We start from the raw sequence: 25,468 nt of genomic DNA, 5'->3' as shown, positions 1-25,468 counted from the left end.
CATTACAAATATCTAATGAACGATTTTATTTTAAAGGAGACACTTCAAAATATAAAAGTTATCAAAAAGTTGAATATTTACAGTTCCATCATAGGCTACTATTAACAGTGCAGAGCATATAATATGTAACTTGAAGAAGAACTCTATGAAGTATAATCAACAGCAAGGTTACATGTCACTGTTTTGCCATTCTACAATGGCAACTGTACAATGTCTGTGACCTGAAGAGTCTTTCTTTTTTCTGTATCCAGAAACCACCAGGGTAGAAGCTTTGCCTCCTGTGGAAAAGTGGTATCTTTTCAGGAACATTGTATCTAGAAAAGACAAACCCCACATCTTTAGAAGTGTTTCAAATGACTGGCATGCACTAATAAAGCCAAGCTGTGCTACAAAAATTTTTGCTCATTTCTGGAATGTGGAGCAATGGCTATTCAAGTTAGAAACCTCCGGTCTGTAATCAGTATTGAGTTTAAATCTTGGCTTTGACTCAAAGTGTACAGGCAAACTGTTGAACTATTATAAAGTGAGGGTGATGATAATAGTCCCTTTACTGGGAAGAATGGGAAAATGCAGGGTAAGCGCTCAGCAATCTGTGAAGATTTTCCTGAAACTAAATGGTCATTAAGGGTTCCTTGTCTAAAGGGAGTCAGTGAGAGGCACCTGGGTGGCTCAATTGTTAAGCCTCTGCCTTCAGCTCGGGTCATGATCTCAGGGTCCTGGGATCGAGCCCTGCATCAGGCTTCCTGCAGGAAGCCTGTTTCCTCCCGCCTCAGTTACCCCCGCTTGTGTTCCCACTCTCACTGTGTCTCTCTCTGTCAAAAATAAATAAATAAATAAATAAATAAATAAATAAAATCTTAAAAGTAACATAAGATAAAAGGAGTCAGTCAGTGAACAGTAGCCTCAACCACTATTCATTATTCAATAAGACATTTATAGTGACTTTTTCAAAAGATGGTGCATAATCATAATTTACCGGGAACTGTGGGATTAAGCCTCTACTTTAGTGCAGGGATAGTGTTTGGAGAGAGTCTATGTAGGATTATTAAAAACATAAGCAAGATTCTCCTTTGGCAGAATTGTAGATTATCCTCCTGCAGATAATAATTACAAACTCGGGACAAAATACAACTATTCAAAGGTATTGGAAGAGCAACCAAAAGCTGGCAGAAATTGGAAAGGTGTTAGTTCTTGAAAGAAGAGAAGTCCACTGGGTAAGATTCATCTTCCTTTGCGTTTGACCTGAGGGTAAGTCCATGAGGACAGAGAAGTCATAGTCTTCTAGCTCAAAGAGAGAATAGAGTTTGGGCCTGGTAGAACTACTGAAGTGATAGGGATAATACCCTGAAAAGGGCACTGTCCCCCAAATCTGCATATAAACTCCATGTAAACCCTTGAACTTCACAAGCTTAGAAGAGACTTTTATGCTGGACTGGAAGCACAGTTCCATGTTGAAAGGAATGCCATTAGAAATGCCAGTTAGAAAACTGAGGGCAGCTTCTAGGATTCAAGGGCTTCAGTACTCTGATGGTAAGAATGGAATTCTGCCAATAAACACACTGGACAAGAGTCTCACATTGGACTGCAGGTCCAATGAACTGCAGCCTTGTGAGATCCTGAACAGAAGACTGCTAAGCCATGCCTGTATTACTGATCCACAGAAATTGTGAGATAGGTTCCAGTTCAAGATGGCAATGCAGGAAGATCCTGAACTACCTCTTCCCATGGACACAGTGCATCTACAGCTGCATATGGAACAAGATCCTAGAAACTAGCTAAGTAACTCCTGCACATCAGGTGAACAAGAAAAAAATCCACAGCAAAATGGGTCGGAGAGGGTGAGGAAATCTTGCTGTAAACCCCACCCCAGCATGATGACACAACCAGGAGGGAATTCAATAGCTCCTAGCTTCTCCCTGAGGAGTAAAGGGTTTGGACCCCACATTTGGTGCCTGACTTTTAAGACTTCCACCTGAGAGATGGGCCTCCAAAATCTCTAGCTTTAAAAGGCAACAGGCCTTGAATCCACAAGAACTAAAAGGATATGGCAAACTAAAAAACAGTTCAAAATGAGATCACATGGACCCACCGTGGCTAATCCCCCAGGGCCCAGATCAGAGGCAGCAGAGTGGAACGCACCCTGTCTGTGAAAAAGGCCTATTGTCTTAAAAGCTTTGGCCTGAGAGGCAGGCTCCTAATTTAACATATACCGGGGGGCCAACTACAACACTCTGCTGAGACTGTGGAGGCTAGCAAGCACCATCTTCGTGTTCTTTCTCTGCCTTGTGCCAGATGGCCAATATCTCTCAAAAAGGAGCTTGTGAACAAGCTTGTTAAGGGATACACGATAATCACCTAGCTCTGGTGGCCAGCAGAGCTTTACATTTGCAAGTCCTAACTAGATTGTCACAAACAAACCATTCTTAACCAGCTAGCCTTTCAGTGCTTAATGCAGAAGCAGCAGACAGAAATGTCCAGTCTTTATGAAAGAGGCTTATTTGCTTAATAACTATGGTCTGAAGGTTCAGCTTTCAATCAGTCTGCATCTAGGTGCTGACAGATTTCCCCCTTCAGGATACTGACACGTCTTGGCATACTCCTCAACTACTGGGAGCAACAAAGAAAGAAGAACCAGGGCAGTGTTGAATGGTTAGGCTGGGAGAGGTGGCTGTTTTAGCTAATGCTTAGAAACCAACACAGAGTCAATGAAAATGAGGAAATAGAAGAATATGTTCCAAACCAAAAAACTGGTAAAACCTCAGAAAAAGACCTTAATAAAATGGAGATAAGTGATTTACATGATAAAAAGTTTACAATAATGGTCATAAAAACAATTCATGAACAAAGTGAAGAAAGTACTAAACAAATCACAGACTCAAATACAACTACTGAACTGGTTAATACAATAAAAAGGTTCAATAGCAGGCTAAATGAACAGAAAGGATCAATGAATCTGAACACAGGCCCATGGAACTCATCAGCACAGCAAAAAGATAGAAGCATGAAAAAAAGTGATTATCGTTTAAAGGATTTATGGGATAACATCAACCAATATTCCCAATATGAGGGTCCCAAAAGAGAGGAGAAAGTCTGAAAACTTGGGGAAGGAAACAGATAACCAGATCCAGGAAACCCAGAGTTCCAAACAAGATGAATCCAGAGACCCACACCAAGACACCTTATAATTAAATTGCTGAAAGCTAAAGGAGAGAAGCCACTTGTTACATACAAGGGAACCCCTGTAAGATCATCAGCAACTTTTTCAGTAGAAACCTTTGCAGACTAGAAGACAGTGGCATGACCTATTCAAACTGCTGTGAAAGAAATGTGAAACAAGAATATTCTGCTGGTTAATAGAGGCAGTATTGTCCTTTGGAACTGAAAGAGAGTTTTCCAGACAAAGAAGAGCTAAGGGAGTTCATCACAGACCAGCCTTACAGGAAATGTTAAAGGTGGTTTAAGCTGGAAGTGCTGGTTAATAGAGGGAGACATATGAAAGTTATAAATCTGAATGTTTAAAGGTTAATTTGTTAATTCAGAATAATCTTGTAATGGTGGTGGGTTAATCACTTATAAAAGTATTAAAAATAACCATCATGACAATAATTTAATGGACACTCAAGATGCAGACATACAAACTGACATCAAAAATAGAATGGGGGATAAAAATGTAGAGCCTCAGAATTTGTTATCAACTTAAAATAGGTTTAATGTAATCCTCATGGTATCCACAAAACAAAAATCTTCAGTAGATACACAAAGGATAAAAGGAATCTTAAGCATACCACTATGGAAAGTCATTTAAATCATAAAGAGAGCAAGAGAAGAAGGAAAGGACAATGGACTTACTCCCATTTTTATTGTTTTCTGGGCTATTTTGTAAGTCTGTATCTGTTGATAATTACTTTATATGCAAACTCGCTAAAATCCTCTGATCAAGAATGGCTGAATGGATTAAAAAGCAATATCCATCTATCCTGCTGCTGAGAAGAGACTTAGTTTTAAGGAAACAGGCTGAAAGTGAAGGAATGGAAAATATTTCAGGCTAATTGAAATCAAAAGAAATCTGGAATAACTTTACTTATATCAGACAAAAAGGATTTTAAAGACTATAATAAGAGACAAGGTCATTATACAATGATAGATCAACACAAAAGTAGATACAACATTTGTAAGTATGCATCCAACATAGAAGCATCTAAAGATACAAAGCAAAAATTAAGGTCTAAAGGGAGAACTAGCAATATTGTAAGAGCAGGGGACAGAGAATGGACAAAGCATCCAGATAGGAAATCAGTATAAGGAAACACCACACTTAACAGACATTTACAGTGCATTTCATCCAAAAGCAGAATATACAGAGTTAAGCACACATGAAACATTCACCAGGACAGATCACAGGTTAGGCTATGAAAATAAGTCAATAAATTCAAGAAGACTGAGCATCTTTTCTATCCACAATCGTATGGAACTAGAAGTTATTTATAAGAAGAAAACTGGAAAATTAAAAAATATGTGGAGATTCAACAACATGCTATGGAACAACCAGTGAGTCAGAGAAGAAATCAAAAGAAAAAATATCTTGAGACAAATGAAAATGGGAAGACAATATACCAAAACTTAACGGAGGTAACAAAAGCAGTTCTGAGAGAGAAACTCCTAGCAATTAATGCCTACATCAAGAAACAAGAAAGATCTCAAATTAAACATACTTAACTTTATACCTCAAGGAACTAGAAAGAGAAGAACAAGCTAAGCCTAAAGTTAATAGAAGAAAGAAAATAACAAAGCAGAAATAAAGGAAAGAGACTAAAAAGAACAATAAAACTAAGAGCTGGTTAAGGAAAATAGATAAACCTTTAGCTAGACTCACCAAGAGAAAAGAAGGACTCGAAAGAAGAGATAGTATATTGGATAACACAAATACAAAAGATCATAAAAGACTACTATGAAAAGTGCTCCATATCACTCTGCATCAGGGAAATACAAATCAAAACCACAATGAGATACCACCTCACACCAGTCAGAATGGCTAAAAATAACAAGTCAGGAAATGACAGATGCTGGCGAGGTTGCGGAGAAAGGGGAACCCTCCTACAGTGTTGGTGGGAATGCAAGCTGGTGCAAGCACTCTGAAAAACAGCATGGAGGTTCCTCAAAATGTTGAAAATAGAACTACCCTATGACCCAGCAATTGCACTACTGGGTATTTACCCTCAAGACACAAACGTAGTGATCTGAAGGGGCATGTGCACCCAAATGTGTATAGCAGCAATGTCTACAATAGCCAAACTATGGAAAGAACCTAGATGTCCATCAACAGATGAATGGATAAAGAAGATGTGGTACATATACACAATGGAATACTATGCAGCCATCAAAAGAAATGAAATCTTGCCATTTGTGACGACGTGGATGGAACTAGAGGGTATCATGCTTAGCGAAATAAGTCAATCAGAGAAAGACAACTATCATATGATCTCCCTGATATGAGGAAGTGGAGATGCCATATGGGGGGTTAAGGGGGTAGGAGAAGAATAAATGAAACAAGATGGGATTGGGAGGGAGACAAACCATAAATGACTCTTAAGCTCACAAAACAAACTGAGGGTTGCTAGGGGGAGGGAGGTTGGGAGAAGGGGGGTGGGGTTATGGACATTGGGGAGGATATGTGCTATGGTGAGTGCTGTGAAGTGTGTAAACCTGGCAATTCACAGACCTGTATCCCTGGGGATAAAAATATCATGTTTATAAAAAATTTAAAAAAATTTAAAAAAAGAGACTGTGAACTACTACACAGTGAAAAATGAAACAACTTAGAAAAGAAATGGAATATGCCTAGAAACATACAACCTTATAAGACTGAATCATGAAGAAACAGAAAACTGAGCAGACTAGTTACTAGCAAGGAGACTGAATCTATAATGGAAAAAACCTCCCAGCAAACAAAAGTCTAAGACCAGATGGCTTTTCTGGTTAATTTTACCAACATTTAAAGGATTCATACCAGTCTTTCTCAAACTCTTCCAAAAAAACAGAAGAGGAGGGAACACTTCCAAACTCATTTTATGTGCCAGCATTAGTCAGCTACCAAAACCAGACAAAGGATATCACAATAAAGTTCTAGGCCAATATCCCTGATGAATATAGATGCAAAAATCCCAAGCAATCTATTAGCAAACCAGATTCAACAATACATTAAAGGGATCATAGACCATGACCAACTGGATTTTATTCCAGGGATGCAAGGATAGTCTAACATTCATACACCAATCAGTGTGATATACCACATTAAAAAAATGAAGAATAAAAATTACATGATCACTCAGTAGATACAGAAAAAGCATTTTAACAGTATTCAACATCCACTTAATGATTAAAAACAACAACAACAACAAAACTTCACCAAAGTGGGTGTAGAGGAAACATACCTCAACATAATAAAGGCCATATAAGACAAGCCCACAGCTATCGTCCTCCTCAATGGTTAAAAGCTTAAAAGCTTTTCCTCTTAAGATCAGAATGAAAATAAGGATGCCTACTCTTACCACTTTTAATTAAACATAGTACTTGGAGTCCTAGCCAGAGTAGTTAGGCAAGAAAAAGAAAGAAAAGGCATCCAAATTGGAAAGGAAGAAGTTAAAGTATCACTAATTGCAGATGACATGGTATATGTAGAAAACCCCAGAGACCACTAAAAAACTGTTAAAGTCTCATAAGTGAATTCAGTGAAGTTTTTTCAGGATACAAAATATACAAAAATCTGTTGCATTTCTATACACTAATAATGAGCTATCAGAGATTAAGAAAACAATTCCACTTAAAACTGCATAAAAAAGAATGAAATACTTATGTGTAAATTTAACCAAGGAGGTGAAAGACCTGTGTGGTGAAAACTAGAAGACACTGGTGAAAGAAATGAAAGAAAAATACATAGATATTCTATGCTCACAGATTAGAAGAATTAAAGCTGTTAAAGTGTCCATACTACCCAAAATAATCTACAGACTCAATGCAGTTTCTATCAGTTTCCAATGATTTTCACAGAAATAGAATAAACAATCTTAATATTTGTATGGAACCACAAAAGATCCTGAGTAGCTAAAGCAATGCTGAGAAAGAACAGAACTGGAGGTACATTTCCTGAAACTATATTACACAGCTATAGTAATCAAAACAGTATGGTATTGGCATAAAAATAGTCACACAGTAGACAGCAGATGTGAAGATCAAATGGACCAGAATAGAGAGCTCAGAAATAAACCTATGTATATATGGTCAATTTATTTGTGACAAAGGAGCCAAGGGGGGAAAAATACATATATGCATGCTAGTGGCCCAGTTTTCCCTACACCACTTAATAAAAAGACTGCAGTCTTTTTAATAAGTGTTTTTTTAATAAGTGGTGTGGAGGAAACTGGGCCACTAGCTCACAAAAAAATCACCACACACAAAAATCAACTCAAAATGGATTAAAAATTTGAACAGAAAACCTGAAAACATAAAATTCCTAGAAGAAAATGGGGGGTGGGGAGAAGATATAGACTGTAATAAGCTCCTTGACATCAGTCTTTTTTTTTTTTTTTTTTAAAGATTTTATTTATTTATCAGAGAGAGAGAGGGAGAGAGAGTGAGCATAGGCAGACAGAATGGCAGGCGGAGGCAGAGGGAGAAGCAGGCTCCCTGCCAAGCAAGGAGCCCGATGTGGGACTCGATCCCAGGACGCTGGGATCATGACCTGAGCCGAAGGCAGCTGCTTAACCAACTGAGCCACCCAGGCGCCCCTCCTTGACATCAGTCTTGGCAACAATTTTTTGGATTCAACACCAGAAACAAAGGCGGAAAGGCAGTAAAGCTAAAGTTCTAGGCCAATATCCCTGATGAACACAGATACAAAAACACTTCTGTACAGCAAAGGAAACCATCAACAAAATGAAAGGGCAAAATATGGATTGGGAGAAAATGTTTGCAAATCATAGATCTGATAAAGGATTAATATAAAAAACTCCTACAGTTCAGTTGGAAAAAATCAATTAAAAAACGGGCATAAAATCTGAATAGAAATTTTCCCAAACAAGATAGGCAGATGGTCAGCAGGTACATGAAAGGGCACTGCCAAACATAACTGGTTATCAGGGAAATGCAAAACGAAACCACAATCATATGTCACCTCACACTTGTTCAAATGGGTATTACCAAAATGACAAGAAATCACAAGTGCTGGCAAAGATGTGGAGGAAAGGGAACACTCGTGCACTGTTGGTGGGGACGCAAACTGGTGCAGCAACAGTGAAAAACACTATAGAGCTTCCTCAAAAAATTAAAAATAGAATTACCATGTGGTCCAGCTGTTCCATTGGTGGGTATTTATCTGAAAAACAAAATCACTGTCTTGAAAAGATATCTGTACTCCTATGTCCATTTTGGCATTATTTACAATAGCCATGACAAGCAAACAACCCTAAGCGTCCATCTACACTGGATAAAGAAATGACACTGGATAAAGAAAGTGGCACATGTGTATGCATGCATGAACACACACAGGAATATCATCCAGCCATAAAAGAGAAGGAAATACGGCCATCCGCCACAGCATGGATGGACCTTGAGGGAGGGCACTACAGTAGGTGAAATTAGAAAAAGACAAAATTCTGTATACTCTCATGTGTATAAAAAAAATGGAACTCATGGATACAGAGAACAATTTGTTGTTGCCAGAGACCTCTGGTGGGGAGTGGGTAGAATGGATAAAAGTGAAAAGTTACATGGTCATAAAGGATGTATTGTACCATATGTTAACTACAGTTAACCATATTGTATATTTGGAAGTTACTAAGAGATTTAAAGTTCTCAATAAAAACCATTTGTACCTCTGTGTGGTAATGGATGTTAACTTACTGTAATAATCATTTCCCCATACATAACCATTTTTTATACACCTTAAACAACTGATGTCAAGTATTTATCAATAAGAAAATGGACTTAATTAATGTATATTGCTTTAAGATGCTAAATTTGAGATGATATGTTATACAGCCATAAGAAAACGAAGCAAATCCCAATCATAATTTGAGCAAGCTTTAAAAATAGAACTTGACAAGCTTATTCTGAAATTTTATAGGGAGATGGAAAACATTAAGAGTAGTTGAAACAATCTTGGTAAAAAATGACAACATTGGAGGATCCACAGTACCTGACTATAAGATGTATTAGAAAGATAGGGGCGCCTGGGTGGCTCAGTGGGTTAAAGCCCCTGCCTTCGGCTCAGGTCATGATCCCAGAGTCCTGGGATCCAGCCCCGCATCGGGCTCTCTGCTTGGCAGGGAGCCTGCTTCCTTCTCTCTGCCTGCCTCTCTGCCTACTTGTGATCTCTACCTGTCAAATAAATAAATAAAATCTTTATATATTAAAAAAAAGATGTATTAGAAAGAGTAACCAAGACAGTGTAGTATTGAAATAGGGGACAAATACATTAATGGAAAAGAAGAGAGGGTCCAGAAATAGATCAACATTTAAAAACCTCATTGATTTTCAACAAAAAGCACCCAAGCAATTCAATGAAGAAAGAAAAGAATTTTCAATAAATGGTGCTGGAAGACTGGCTATCCACTTGGGGCAGGGGGGATCTCGGTCCTCATTTCACAGTGTAAACAAAGATAATTTCAAAATGGATCACAGACCTAGAGCTTCTAGAAGAAAATATACTAGAATATGCTTGGGCCTTGTTAGTAGGCAAATACTTTTTTAGACAGGATACAATAACCATAAAACTTAAAATTGTATAAATTATAATTCAACAAAATCTCACCAAAAGATACCATTAAGGAAAAGAATTGGGAAGCCACAGACAGAGAAAATATTTGTAAAATATATCTTCAGACCTCTATCTACAAAATACAAATAAGAGAAGTTTTACAACTCAATTAACAGAAAGACAACCCAGTAACAATGGGGAAAACCAGTCTTTCAGCAAAAGGCACTGGAACATGTACCTGGCAAAAGAATGTTGGATCCCTGACCACACACCATACACAAAAATTAAATGGATCAAAGATGTAAATGAAGAGCAACAACTATAAAACTCGTAGCTAAGAGTCCAAATGTGAACAAGGGGGTGGGTGTGTGGGAAACCAGAGGGAAAAAAAAAACTGGATTTCATCAAAATAAAAATGCTTACGTCAAAGGATACTATTAAGAAAGTAAAAACTTCTTCCACAGAATGAGAGAAGAAATTTGCAAATCATGTATCTGATAAAATACTGGTATCTAGGGTCTCTTAAGAATTCTTACAACTCAACTATAAAAAGACAAATTACCCAGTTAAAAAAACGGGCAAAGGACTTGAATAGACTGTTCTCCAAAGAAGATACCCAAGTGGCCAACAAGCACCAACAAGAAAAGATGCTCTGTATCCTTAGTCACTAGGAAAATGGAAATCAAAACCACAATGAGCTACCACTTCACACCTACTAGAATGATTATAAACAAAAAGATGTTGAGGCTGTGGGGAAATGGAGCCTTCATATGCTGCTGATGGGAATGTAAGCGCTTGCGGGCGCTGTGGAAAGCAGGAGCACATGAGGAACAGCAAAAAAACCTAGCGGGGCTGCAGCACAGGGAGCAGACAGGGCGGCGGCTGCTCCTTGTTTCTGCATGTGCGAGAAAAAGCCCCTGGAGGCTTTATGAAGGAACCTGGTAACACTGCAGGTAGACTGAGAGGACTTGCCCATGGACTGGGTGACAGGGCTGAGGGTGAGATGAGTCACAGATAATGACCAGGTTTCCACCCAGACCAGCGGCTTGAGCTGAGCTGCTCCTGACTGAGACGATGCCGATGGAGAGCAAACCGAGAGTTGCCTTTAACCAGGTTAGGGGAGATGCCGTGGCCGGGACTCAGCTCCCTGCTTCTCTCTGAAGAGTCTCCCAGGTTTGGGCAGGGCTTTTGGCTTCCCAGGGAGACAGACCCCTCCCTGCCTCCCTCTGCAGTGTGTGTGGCTCTGAGTAAATTCCTGCCGATGGAATGCAAAGGGAAGGGGTGTGGGCCCCTTCTACGTGGCACAAATGAGACTTGGAAAGAAAAAGGGATTTTTCCAATCTGTGGATGCCAAAAGTTTTATGATATATTCTGAACTTTAAAAGACTCCACTGTTACTAGCTGGCTCTAGTTTTAATGGACTGATTAAAAAGAAGCCCTTATGATTTGATAAAATACATTACAGTTGGAATCTATGATGCTGCACAGCCGAAAAGCCTTTGTCACCATGGAGACAGTGTGACTAGCATTTTTAAAGGACATCAACTGGTTTGTTGTCAGATTCTTCAAATCGGACAAGTTACACAATACACAAAAAGGAGCCAATACAAACTATAAATCCTGCCTACTCCGGACCCTCGCGCCCTGGGAAAGGGAGCAGATGGTCTGGGACTCACCTGCACGGGCCACTCACTGCTCCACCTCTGTCCGCAGGAACTGGGTACAGTCGGAGATTTTTTTTAGTTGAGCAAAGTTTAATCTTTCAGAACACATAGGACATGTGTTTTCCGTGTTTAACATGCTGTTCGGGGAGGGAACGGCAGAGGAGATTAACATTCCTTTAGCTTTAGGTTATTCTAATGTGAAAAGCAAGCCTGTCTACACTTCCTTGGTACACATTCATCACACAATTTAAGAACCAGGAATATTCAGTCTCATGCAAGATCCCCTTTAAGGATAATGTCCTCAAAGGTCACAGAAGCTTTGGGCCTTTAGAGATCTTTAGGAATATGAATAAGGAGACCTCAGAATAAAAGAGTGTTTGAATGAAAGGCCTATTTTGGGGTAAATCTGAGTGACTGAGTGAAATGATGCACACTTACATCTTAAATTCCGAGTACAGAGCAGGGAAGTCACAATGTGGACACATGGTCCAGTCATCCTTCAACATGTGTCGGCCCTGGAAACAGTACACTTAAGAGTAAAATTCATCATTTAAAAATTTCCTGCCATTATTCAATTATTAAAATAAGTGTATTAAAATTAAAAGCCAGACCTCTAAATTTGGTGAGCAATTGACTAGAAAGAGATAGGGGCAAACAGACAGAAGCCAGATTTCGTTTATCAATTCATGTATAAAGAATGGTCTTCAATTTTGTGATATCATTACCTAAATTTATGTCCCTTTAAAATAAATTTTATGTTAGTCTAGTGATTAACAAATAATCTGGTATTTAAAATCTTCTAACAGCGGGCACCCAGGTGGCTCAGTCAGTTGAGCGTCCAACTCGATTTTGGCTCAGCTCATGATCTCGGTGTCAGGGACTGAGCCCTCGGAACCCTGCGTCGGGCTTGTGCTCACCGTGGAGTCAGCTGTCCCTCTTCCTCTGCTCCTTCCCCCGCTTCCCCACATGTGCATATATTCTTTCTCAAAAAAATCTTCAAAAGTTTTTCTACAAGGTCTTAATATTAAAACGAATAATAAAAGCCACCACTTATTCAGTATGCCAGGTAGAGCACTGAGGCTTCACATACGTCCTGTCACCAGCCTGCGGTTTCTCTCTATAGGCAGGCGCTGTTACGGTTGGACCTAGCAAGGTAAAGCAAATTGCAGAGGATCACAGAGCCAGTAAAGTGGCAGAAGGATTTAAGCCCAGGGACCATCTGATTGCCAAGTGTGCTTTTTACACATCAAGTATTCAAATGGACTATAAATACATATATATAAAGTCATACGTATTACAAACTTACTGTTGCAATGCAATATGGGATGTTATTTTTACATCCAGGACAGAGCAGTTCACACTCGGGGAGAAGAAATTCACAGAATGGACACGGGGTTGTGGGCTCTTCTGTCTCGGAGGTATCGGGTCTCCTGTGAGAGAGGATCACATAACATGCCTACTTCTGCACAGTCGGGGTCTGCGGCTGAAGCTCCCATGAGCCTGCACTCCCGCTCAGGGCGGAGGGAGAGGAATTGAGGGGTTAAAGTGTCGCGTCATCCAGGCCACATGTGGGGGCTGGAGTTTGCAGCATAGTAAATAGCACAGAACATGGGTGGCTCGTGCTCTCTCCACTCTTCCTGTGCCACGGATGCCACTGATGGGGTAATCCCGCTTCTTCCCCCCGTCTCTCCCCTTCGTGGACTGAAGTGGTCAAGGCTATCCAGGGCTGTGCCGCAGAAGTGCCCGTGGCCCCGGCAGTGTTCCCGCGCTCTCCAGTGTGGCAGCCGGGAGCCACGTGAAACTTCCGAGCACTTGAAATCCAGATAGTGTGAGAAACTGAGTTTTAAATTTAATTTAATTTTATTTAAATTTAAATAGCCACACATGGCTAGCAGTTACCATATTCGACCCCCCAGCTGGAGAGGAGTCTCACGTGGGGAGAGAATGACTAGCATCTCTTCCGAGCTAGGGCCCAGGCCGCAGTGGCCCTGGACGGTCGGGATGAATGTGCTCTAACAAACCCCCCCCCGCACTAATCCCCAACTCTTCACGAGGAGGACACTTCTGTGCTCCTGATACAAAGCTGGAAGACTCAGGGTTCTCTCCTTGCTGCCACCAGGACACAGCAGGCCTGAACCATGACTCTTCGTTTAAGAGTCAAGTAAATCCTGAGTTTTTCGAGCCATTGTTGGGTTTTCTGCTGCTGGTAGCTCAATACAGTCCTAACGGCCACCCCAGTCCATTCGCTCCCTGAGCCGCACCTGAGCAGCCAGAGTCTGAAAACTGCATCTGTGAGATGCGGTGAGACCGTGGAAGCAGCTGTCCCTGCCTACCTGACCATGGCCTCGATCTTCTTCTTGTATTTGGCGTCGATCTTGTTGCGGTACTCGGGCCGCATCAGCATGGCCGCGAAGCTGAAAGCAGAGTTCTTCAGGCCTGCTCGGTGACACTCGATCACCGTGGACGTCAGGATCGGCACAATGTCTGCAATACACACGGGAGGGTAGGAAGCCCAGTGCTTCTGCTGTCCCGACTCTGTCCCCATTCAGGAGGACAACACAATCACACCTCTAAGTTTGCTCTTCCTGGCAAAGAACCAGGTAGGACCTGTTTCATGAGGCAAGGGGGTGCATCAGAATATCTTCCCTGTGATTATACTGTGTTCTTCCTTGGAGCACCTGGACCTGCACTCCCTTGAGGTCCCCTTTCGCATGTATCCTCCCAAACCAGAGATGTGTTTCTGCATGTGACAGGACTGCCTGTGAATGGTCAGGGAGATTAGTAAGTTTATGCACTGACCTCGGCATGTGTCTCTCTCTTCAGGACAGATACCAGAAGGTGGATTACTGGATCAAAGAACGTGACTTTTTAAAAAATGCTCTTAGCACAGATTGCCAAATTGCTTTCTAGAAAGGCCCTACCAGTGTCTGTTCCCTACTGCTCCCTTAGCCAGCATGGTATACAATTAATTGTGGAGTCGTTTTCATGTAACAAAAAAGAAGACAGGTACAGAGGAGGGGTTGGTGAATTCTTACCTGTGGACCAAATCAGGCTTTCTGTTTTTGTATGGCTCATGGGCTAAGAGTAGCCTTTATGTTTTTAAATGGTTGAAAAAAATAAAAAGAAAAATATTTTGTGACATGTGAAAATAATATGAGGTTCAAATGTCAGCATCCCAAGAAAGTAAAATTCTGTTGGAACACATCCATACTCATTCATTTCTGTATGGTTTATGTAAAAATAGTAGCTGTGACAGACGTTATGGTCCATGAAGCCCCAGACAGTTGACATCTGTACCTTTGCGGAAAGACTTTGTTGACCCCCGACACAGAGTGTGAGGAAGTCTGTTAACTGAAGAATGTTAGAATGACATGTCGCTAAGAATGAGGGGACCTTCTGTAGCGGCGGTGGCCTGGCTGAGAACAGGGTCAGACTTACTAGCTGAACAGTGCGGTCTTGGGCAAGTGCACTTCACTTCTTTCCCCTCTGCTTGCTTCTCCGGTAAAACAGAGAAACAACAGTGCCCACGGGTGTAGTTTTTTTGTTTGTTTTTTTGTTTTTTAAATAGTTTGCATTTTAAAGATTTTATTTATTTATTTGACAGAAATCACAAGTAGACGGAGAGGGAGGCAGAGAGAGAGAGAGGGAAGCAGGCTCCCTGCTGAGCAGAGAGCCCGATGTGGGGCTCGATCCCAGGACCCTGAGATCATGACCTGAGCTGAAGGCAGCGGCTTAACCCACTGAGCCAGCCAGGCGTCCCCCCATTTCCAGATCAGAGTGGCTCACTGTACCTGAACTCTTTGCACAAACAGTGTGGTTTACGCTGAACATCTGCTTTCTGGGAATCTGACAGCCCCTGGTACAAGCCCTGGGTCCTGACCCTCTCATGAGCGCATCTGGTAGACACACTTTACATGTGTTGTCACACACCTCACTGCTGGAGGAGTGTGTCCTGTGTGACTCTGCTGGAGGGGACTCGGAAACATGCACCTGGTTCTCACCCACACCTCGCCCCGTGCATGTGCCTTTTGCATTTGCTGCTCCGGGTTTGTATTCTTCTGCTGTAATAAATATTAGCCTCTGGCACGACTGTGGGTTGCATTGTGTGGGTCCTAGTGAACTTGGGGGTGGTCTTGGGGTCCCATTAGACTACTTGCTGGGTGGGTGTGAGGAGTAAATGAGTTAATCTGTGTAGAGAACAGTGGCTGGAGGGGTTAGTGACTGTCAATCTTACAGTGCCACACTGAGGTCCACACGTGGGGGACAGGTCCTTCTCAACAGTACGTACGTGATGGGAACTTGCTGATGTTGTTGGCCACCCGGATAAGCATACGTGCCCCTTTCATATGATCGCCACTTTTCACGTGAATCTGAAATAAATGACGTATGTTGCTCTTAAGAGATTTTAATTAACCCTAATTCATGCTTTATTCCCCCACATAATTAACTCCTTCATTATGATCCTGAACGAGCTGTCCCATGATCCTCGCAGCCCTACTTGGCTTAAGGCACTTGGGAGTTCTTCTCTGTTTCTCCTTCCAGCAGCGCCGCCTGACCCTGTGGCCTCACCGACCTTACCCCCCTCTACGCTCTGCTTTTTACTTTGCCCCAGACCACGTGGCATGAGTTCAAATCCCTGATCCAGCTCGTACAGGCCATTTTCAGAGCACTAATAATGCCAACTTTGCCAAGTTGTTGTGAGACCTGAAAGCCAAGTCTTTCAGGCAGAAAGAGAGGATGAGCTGTTAAAGGAAGAGGGCAAGGGGGCAGCGGCGGCCGGAAGGCCTGAGATTGGGGGAGTACTGAGAATGAGGGGGGCCTTGACGCATAGGATGAGAGGAGGCTTGGAGAGCCAACAGGGCCGAGGCAAGATGTCGCCGTATCACCCAGCGAGATGGGGCAGCCCCCAGAGGTGGGAGAGGGTTGGGGGGGGGTCTGTTGTGGGCTCGGGGTGGGGGTGGAGAGAAGTAGAGCCATCGGAGGCAGAACTGGTTGGTATTTGGTGAGAACGTGCAGCGTGAGCGGAGAGTAACTCCCAGGCATCAGGTCTAAGCAACGGCTGATGGCGTCACTTCCTGAGCACTGCTACCCGGTAAATACCAGAAGGGGGAGGGACTCCCTTGCTGCTTGTCCTCTGCTGACTCCCTGGGCCTCACACAGCCCAGCTCCATCATGAAGACACCAAGGTCCCGGGCTGTCCCTCAGCCCAAATCCCTGCCCCCGCTCTGGGAAGAAGCACCCACCAAAGCTGTCTTGAGAGCCCCTGAAGCGTGGCTGACTTTCTTCAGTCTTTGGCTCAAAGATGCCTGGGACATTTTTATGTCAATGTATTCTGACTGGAAAAGGTTTCCCTTTTGACACCATGAGCAGTTAAAAATCGTGAGAAAGGGTGGTGCTTGCGTAAGAGTCGAGAACCACAGCAAATGGGGAAGAGTCCCGCGGTGCCCTTCAGTGGGAGGGGAAGAGGGTGCCCGGTCGGTCCTCGGCCAGGGATGGGCCGGCTCTCGGGGCCGGATGAAAAGAAAAAGGCTTGAGCACCATCCCTGTGCCTTAGGGTGGTAGAAAGCCCTGGTACCGGAGGGCTGCGTGTAGGATTCCCTGACTTCCACCCCCAAAAGCGCCGTTCTGCTGGATTCTGTGCCCACAACACATGGCACCACCACTCATGTCTGCAGATGAGAGAGCCCGCCCTTCTCCCTTTCCACTCCTTTCCACATGAGAGAAGGGATCCTTCTGCTGCTCTGAAGAGAAATGTACTCTCCAGGGCTACAAGCCAGAATTCTCATTTTTTTCCTTACCATCAGTGTTACAGAACTGTGTGGCCGAATATGGTAGCCACTAGCCATATATGGCTATTTAAATTTTAAAATTAAAATTATATAAAATAAAAAAATGTAGTTTCTCATTTGCACCAGCTGTATTTCCGGTCTCCATAGCCAGGCTGCTGGCTACCATATGGGGAAGCCCAGACATTGGCACCTACGACACTGTAGAAAGTTCTGGACAGCACTGGTAGAGATCATAATTAGGATCTTAGTCATTCATAACACGCCTCCTCTATCCTAGGTACCGTCAAGATTAAGATCTTGGGGACTAGACTGGAAACCAAATTGGCATTAATATGGGAAGATGTACTTTGATATAATGAAAATTTGGAAAAACATGTGAGTTGGATTCTGTCTGTATCTTTATAGAGATATGTGTATAAATATATTACAAAATTCACATCAATTTACACATAACTTTTATGTAAATTACAATACAAGTATTTGAGGTTTGAATGCTATAGTTTGTTTTTATTAAGATTTACTAATTGAGAGGTGCCTGGGTGGCTCAGTAGGTTAAAGCCTCTGACTTTGGCTCAGGTCATGATCTCAGGGTCCTGGGATCGAGTCCCACATCTGGCTCCCTGCTCAGCAGGGAGCCTGCTTCTCCCTCTCCCTCTCTCGCTGTCTCTCTCTCTATCAAATAAAAAAAGTCTTCAAAGAAAAATTACTAATTGAAAAGACAGAATACATAACTGGACATAAATATAATCTTAATGTGGTAAGAAAAAATAGTGCATACGTGTATTTACCAAGTATAGAGGATATACACAGCACAAAGTTAATAGCTGTTCTATCTGGTGATGGACTTAAAGGGTCAGTTACTTTTTCATTACACTTTTCTACATTCTCTAAATTTTCTCCATGAATATGTACCATTTTTATACTCAGATAGAAACTAAATAGTATTAAAAACTGTAGAATTGTATAAAATCTACCATGTTAGAATTAATAAACTAGTAAACTTTGGTTAGATGAAAATGTCTTAAGTAAATTTTTCTTGACCAGGTAATCCATTTATATGCTTCAAAATCAAGACAAGGTAGAAATACATCCACAGAGAAACCTGCTTTCCCTCTCGTCCCCTCAATGGAGATGGCTGTCACGTCGCCTCTGCCCCATGTTGCGCTCCCGTTAGCAAACTACTTTGGCTAGCGAGACTTTGAGTCTATTTCTAATTTTATTTGCAACAAATATATATTCATTCTTATTCTTAACCCTTTTGCACCCAACAGGTAGCAGACTGTATAATTATCCTGTATGTTGCTGTTTTCCACTTAACAACAGAGATCTAGAAACTCACTCTAATCCAACGGAGAGGTGCCCATAAGAAATCCCTTCAGGTGATAACCTCCCTTAGCAGATTATGTCCCAAGTCCCTCAAAGGGTCTCACCTTCACTAGGATGTAGCTGTGCAGGATCATGAGGTTGGTGGCCATCTCAGAGGGAATTTTGATCTTCTGGGATTTGAGTTCTGCATACATGCTAAAGAGAACGTCGTGTGCATTCCGATAGTTTCCTAGAAAAAAAGGTGGCAAAATGACATTATTGCAAAAGATGAAATCTGAGGCCTTTCTGTGGGCCCTCATTTTATTTTATTCTTTTAAAGGTTTTATATAAATTCCAGTTAGCGAACACAGAGCGTAATATTTGTTTCAGGTATACAATACAGGGACTCAGTACTCCATACATCACCCAGTGTTCCTCACAACGTGGCCCTTGTTTCGTAAGAAGATTTTGTTATTAGCAATATCCTCATAATTTCTTATATAAAGGAGCATAGTTGTTCTTCCTGCAGTAACTCTTGGTACGAATGTCCAGCTGGTCCCTCAGAGAGAAAATGGTGTCCGCCGACACATCTCCCTCTTCCTAAGGACACCATCCGCCCCCAAAGCCAATGGGTCATCAAGTTTGGGGTCAGCCTTCTAAGTCTCCCAAATCCAGCCTGGCCCCAGGCCCATTAAATGCTTCTCACCATCTCTCCACCTCTGCGCAGCAGCATCGGTATTCCTCTCTGTTGTGCCTCCACTCTGACGCCACAGTGTTCTTGGAAAGACCTGGAGTTCACACTCCAACATAAAAACCCTCCAAGGGCCTTAGGGATTGACGGCCAATTCCTGAGCCAAGGACCTGAACCCTTCAGGATCTGCCTCCGCCTACCATCCTAACTGGACTTTGCCCTCCCACTCCCCCGCGCCATAGTCCGTGCTCCTGTGTCCCCTGCTGCCGTCTCCTGTGTCCCCTGCTGCCGTCCCCCCTGCACACCCCTCCCCCCCCTCATCTCCGGCCAGCTCAGCCTGTCGATGCTCAGCTGAAACTTCTGTTGTCTTCTCTCATCTCCATCCTCCAACTCCCCATGTCCCCCACCCTCAGGATGAGGGGGATCCCTGTCCCCAGGCCCTTCTAGTGGGTTTCCTTCCCACTCTGGCACTTCTTGGCCTGCACAACAGCTCTGAATCTCCCCCACCAAGTCAGGACTCTCTAAGGGTGGAACCACGGCTCAGTCTCCCGAGTCCTGAGCCCCCGCCATGTACCCTGCAGCAGGTGTTAGATCAGTAATAACTGACTTAACTCCATATTTTCCAAAACCGTGTTCTGTATTTATGAACATCTAAAAGAATCAGCCTGCGAAAACTAGGGAAGATGTCAGACTAATTCTCTTCGTCAATAATATTTCGAGAGCATGTAAGTGAGAGAATGGAACTGTCCTAAAGGTTCTTTTTTTTTTTTTTTTTAAAGATTTATTTATTTATTTATTTGACAGAGATCACAAGTAGGCAAAGAGGCAAGCAGAGGGAGAGGGAGAAGCAGGCTCCCCGCTGAGCAGAGAGACCAATGCGGGGCTCGATCCCAGGACCCTGGGACCATGACCTGACCTGAAGGCAGAGGCTTTAACCCACCGAGCCACCCAGGCGCCCCGTGTCCTGGAGGTTCTATCAACGGTCCCTGCACGCTATTCCGAACGACATCAATCCTAACTTTAGCTACATCATCTCCCACCTTCTAGTATCCTTCCTGTTGTGCAAGCCAAACACATGGGACGGAAGGAAAGTGCAGCACAGTGTAGGGGAGGGGCTGCGGGCCAGCGAGGGCGGGGAGGTCCGTCCAGGACCAGGAGCTGCGAGGCCATGAAGGGGAGAGGACATGGCGTGGTCAACAGAAGGCGTCAGCGGAGGTACTCCGCAATGGGGCACTGTCTCACTTCCCTCAGACCCAGAAACGGTCCTTTCCCTAGTCTTCCGGCTTCAGAGCAAACCCAGATTAGAAAAGGGCTACCACTTCTTCCTGTGTAGCAAAGGGGCTGGAGCTTGATTCCACTCCTTGAATCTGGAAAAACACGAAGCCCGGACCTACCCGCGGACTGCTCTTCTCTGGCGATGATGATGGCGGTGCGAGCGGCTTCCCGGTACTGCTTCAAGGCCATGTACAAGCGGAACAGGTACTTGGCATCCTAACACGCAAACCGTTACAGAAACGTCACTGTCTTCACTAGTGAACGGGAGAAACACCTACAATTTTGCATTTCTGTTGGAATCCACTTTGGATACTCTTTTTAAAAAAATCCATTGAATAAAGAATTTATTTATCTAGTATTTATTCATAGTTTAATATGCACCAGGTCATATTTTCAGTACTTGAGAATTATTAATGTGTTTAAAACCTCATGCCCTCCCTGGGAGAAAAGCACGGCTATATGCTAATTGCACTGATGAGAAACGAACCCAAGAGGGCCTCTCCAGAGCTGGGATCAAGCCGCAGTGATGGGGCTTCAGAGTCTGTGTTCCTAACCTTCTTCCCACAGAGTTATCTCCTGTGTGCTTGGAATCCAAATGTGTTCTCATACGATATACCAACTTCATAAAATTTCAAAAACTGCTATACCCATTATCAATTTCACTGGTCCACAAAAAACTCTGGCCTTTGACTATTTCTTATTCTCATTCTCTTCACCTCCAGACAATCTCCTACGCTGGTTTCCTGGTTATTAGAATAAGTGGACATCAGGTGAGCAGGCTGGTAAGAGTTGAAGAGTTTAACCTTTGTCAGGTTAACTTACTCTCCCCCTGGGTCTCCGTGTCTCTATCTGTGAAACACTGGAAATGGACTCGGGGATCATGTTTGCTCTATAATCCTCTCCGGCTAGGACAGTCTCGCACCTTCTCTCCAAATCAGTAACTTGACTTCCTTCACAAGAAAATCACCTCAAACATCAAAGCAAAAGGGAAGAAAAGCTCAAGGGTATTCTCAGAGGAGACCATCCTCATCGGGACTGAAAGAAGACTGATGTCTGCATGAACTCCCAAGTCACATACTTTGAAAATATTTTCTTAATAATTTATTTCTCCTTTATATTTACAGTGAGTTACTTTCATGCTAAATATGATCGCCATTCATTCCCATATCTTTTGAAACATGAGCAAAGTATATGATTTTTAGGGATTAATGCTAACTCATAGTTCTAATAATATTTTTCATAGTTCCCAGAACAAATACAATCTTTAACCTTAGAGGAAAACTGTGGGTGGTAAAAACTGTTATCTTGAGGGGGAGGGTTGTGTCTATCGCACAGGTGGCTGTGCCAATTTCAAAGAATGAATATATCCAATAGCTTCTAAAATGCATGGTCTGTCTAGCAGACCTCAAGCTGTATTCAGACAGAAAATTCAATAAGCAATAATAGGTAAAAACAGGGCAGAATAAAGTCAGATCATAACTAAACTCCATAAAATCCAAATGGCATTTCTGTTACCTTCGGCATGCCGTCACTCTCTCCCATCAGGTGGTCTATCAGCTGGCTGGTCAGCAGTTCATCTTTGGCCTGACCAACCTGTTTAGGAAGAGAAAGAAAGCATAAAGAAACCATAATTCGGCATCTTAAAACTAGAAAGGAAGGGGAATTGGGGGGAGACAAATAATCTTGGGCTAAGGAAATGGAATAAAAAAAAATTGTAAAAATACCTGAAGTCAAGTGCCTGACAGGATATAAATTCAGGATCTTTCTTATTTCATTTATAGTCTCTAATAATAAAAGTCTATCCTTCGAAGCTATAGCTTCTCTAAGTTGCTATATTAAAAGGCCATTTTTTTTTTTTTCACACACACAATACACTTCTTGAATGTTTCGGTAAAAGCTTCCTTAAGGTAAGTGACTATGACATCTAGATAATAGGGTCTTGAGCATAGGAACTGGGCCTTCTGCAACAGCATAGCATCAAGCACTGCATCTCCAGCATTCCCCAAGGAAATGCACCTGTCCATGGCCAACTGAAGTCCAAAAGCAGGAAAAGTATGGCCACTGGTGCCCAGAAGAGGGCAGGCGGCTGGAAGCGTGGGTGGAGTTTGGGAGAGGACGCTGGCCTGGAGACCTAGGTCTGAGGGTCACCTGCATGAAGGTCAGAGTTCAATCCCTCATGAGTTGTGTGGTGTTGATCAGGACAAATTATGGACCACAGGAAATGTATTAGGTTTAGATAGGAGGAATAATTAATTATTGACAAGAATAGGAGGCTTCAGAGTCTTGTGTCCAGAAAAAAAGGGGTGAGCCAAGAAACAACAGGAGCTCCAGAGCAACCCTAGCTTGCTACTCCTCCGGGGAAACGATTAAGAGAAGTTAGAAAGTTCCTTGTAGACAAGGGATTGTAGCGAACCTGTGGAGGGGAGAGGCTCTTTTGGCTGCAGAATTTCTACATGCTTGTGTGTCAGTGCAAGAAAGTTAAGCTTTTATAAATCTGTTGCCTCTGCTTTCACGCCTGCTGTAAGGAAGGGATGCTGTAAGGAAGAGAAATCCTGTACAGTTCCTCATCTCGATGGCTCTGGCGGATGGCTCTGGTGGATGGTGAATGAGCCAGGACAGAGACATGGTTAAAGCAAGGGCTCTGGAGTCGGCCTGCCTGAGGTCAGAAGATCACCAGTGCGATCTTCAGCAGGTGACTCTTGGGACCTCCACGAGGATAAAAATAATACCTAACTCACAGCACTGTTTTAAGGATTAAAGAAGTTAATACTCTTAAAGGGCTTGGACTGGTCCTAAGCAGACGGTGTTGCCAGATACAGCAAATGAAAATAAGGGCACCTGGTTAAATTTGAATTTCAGAGCATTGAGCACACCCAAAATGATAAGATAAATGGAAAGGAGAGGCAGTAAGGAACAGATGTGGCCACTCGGAATTAAAATTAAAAGGAGGACGGAGACAGAATGCTGAGGAACACATACATTTCAGGAGCAGAGGAGTCAGTGGAGGAGGTGGAGAGGGGATTATCTGAGAAGTAATGGGAGAAGCAGTGTTCTAAGGGAGTAACAATTTCAAGAAAGGTGCAGTATAATAGCATAAAATGCTGCCATAACATGGAATAAAGACTGAGAAGAAACTCATGTATTTAGCAAGTAAGAGATTGGTGGAGACCTCGTAGAGGTGGTTTACAGAGAGGTGAAGCCAGAAGCTCACTGCAAAGAGGCAGGAAGGCCCCCAACCCAGCTACCGGACCCATCTTTCTCATCCATCTCATGGGTTTACGCAGGTAATGGTTCCCAACTAGGGCTCTTCTACACACACATCAACACACATACACCAAGAATGTATTTCAGAAACGTCACGGGTAGAGGATGGGGGGGGTGGGGTAGAGGTGGGTGAAGTATGAATATTTTTAAGATATTCTCAATTATGGGGTCAGCAGGTAAGAGTGCACAGATTATAAGAAAATTCAAGTCAGGGGAGGGGGTCTCAGGGTGGAAAGGAATGGAGGATTGGAAGGGAATTTATACCATCTATATAATGCATTCACTGAGCTGGGAACCAACGTGTGTTCAGTCAGCAAATATTTACTGAGTGCCCATGATGTGCTAAATACTCTATGAAGAAATGGGTCCTTGCACTTGAGGACTATTAATCTGAAGGAGAAATGTAATGGTAGGTGATGTTCAAACCACTTTTGTCTGATATTGATTCCTTTGACTTTTCTGAGAAATGCTCCCACTTCCATTTCAACCGTGGGTTCTAGTGGGACTTTGGTGCCTCAGAGGACCCCCTTCTTCATGACCATATAAATGGGAATGTCAAGGGGTGGGAATTTAACCCAGTTTGCCAAAGCAAGATATTCCATCCCTGTGGCCACTAGTTGTTTAATCTTGGAATGGCCATCTGAGCTAACCAAATCAGAGCCTTTCTGGATTTATGAATTTGGGGCCAGAATCCCAGTCCATCTTTGGTAGGAAAGGCAGGAAATGTATTCTGGAGAGCTGCTGGAAGTCTTGAGTCCGGCTTTCTGGAGGAAGTAGGTGTTGGAAAAGGTTGTGGATATGCAGAGAAAACCAGAGAATGTAACTATTTTTATAATTAAAAATGTAGATGTATAGTGTAAATGTAGATGGCTAGAGAATAATCTCCATTCTCTAATAATTCTACCACAGCTTCAAATTCAGATACTTTTAGAAAATACTAATTTTTATGTCACAATAAAAAGTGCCAACATTTATAATGAAAAGGCTTAGAAACAGAATATTCCTAGCACCCAAATTATGGTCTCTAAAACTATTTCTCATTGAAAGGAATCAGAACTCCCTAGAGAAATGGTTGGTTCCAGGTCTGGGGCAAGAAATGGTACCTGGCCACAGCAATTAGGCAAGAAAAAGAAAGAAAAGGCATCCAAGTTGGAAAGGAAGAAGTTAAAGTGTTACTGTTTGCAGATGACATGATACCATAAATAGAAAACCCTAAAAAATCCACCAAGAAACCATTAGAACTAATAAATAAATGTTGCAGGATACATAATCAATATGCAAAAATTTCTTGCATTTCTATACATTATTAATGAAATATAAGAAAGAGAAATTAAGAAAATAATTCCATTTACAACCACATCAAAAAGAATAAAATACCTAGCAACAAATTTAACCAAGCAGGTGAAAGACCTGTACACTGAAACCATAAGACACTGATGACAGAAATTGAAGAAGACAGATAAATGGAAAGATATTCCATGCTCATGGCTTAGAAGAATATTGTTAAAAATGTCCCTATTAGGGCACCTGGGTGGCTCAGTGGGTTAAAGCCTCTGCCTTCGGGCTTGGGTCATGATCTCAGGGTCCTGGGATCGAGCCCCACATTAGGCTCTCTGCTTAGCAGGGAGCCTGCTTCCTCCTCCCTCTCTGCCTGCCTCTCTGACTACTTGTGATCTCTCTGTCTCTGTCAAGTAAATAAATAAAATCTTTAAAAAAAAAGTCCCTA

At 42.5% G+C, this 25,468-nt stretch overlaps 1 protein-coding gene across 3 annotated transcripts in view; it reads right to left on the bottom strand.

Annotated features, from left to right (window-relative positions):
• Positions 1–11: 11 nt before the first annotated feature.
• Positions 12–25,468, bottom strand: part of WDR19 (WD repeat domain 19) — a 99,691-nt gene continuing 74,234 nt past the window's right edge. For all 3 annotated transcript variants that reach the window (XM_032334108.1, XM_032334110.1, XM_032334109.1), the window contains 9 exons: positions 21,994–22,071; positions 20,598–20,694; positions 18,638–18,762; positions 15,707–15,788; positions 13,752–13,902; positions 12,725–12,848; positions 11,857–11,933; positions 11,431–11,555; positions 12–314 (listed from right to left, as the gene is read on the bottom strand). In XM_032334108.1, the coding sequence (XP_032189999.1) occupies positions 11,444–11,555; positions 11,857–11,933; positions 12,725–12,848; positions 13,752–13,902; positions 15,707–15,788; positions 18,638–18,762; positions 20,598–20,694; positions 21,994–22,071 (846 nt within the window). In that variant the 3' untranslated portion in view covers positions 12–314; positions 11,431–11,443. The remainder of the gene's footprint in view (positions 315–11,430; positions 11,556–11,856; positions 11,934–12,724; positions 12,849–13,751; positions 13,903–15,706; positions 15,789–18,637; positions 18,763–20,597; positions 20,695–21,993; positions 22,072–25,468) is intronic.

Source organism: Mustela erminea, chromosome 2, assembly GCF_009829155.1.
Source record: "Mustela erminea isolate mMusErm1 chromosome 2, mMusErm1.Pri, whole genome shotgun sequence".
Classification (NCBI taxonomy): Eukaryota; Metazoa; Chordata; class Mammalia; order Carnivora; family Mustelidae; genus Mustela; species Mustela erminea.
The sequence above is the reverse complement of the archived record's forward strand: the minus strand, read 5'-3'. Positions and strand labels throughout refer to the sequence as shown.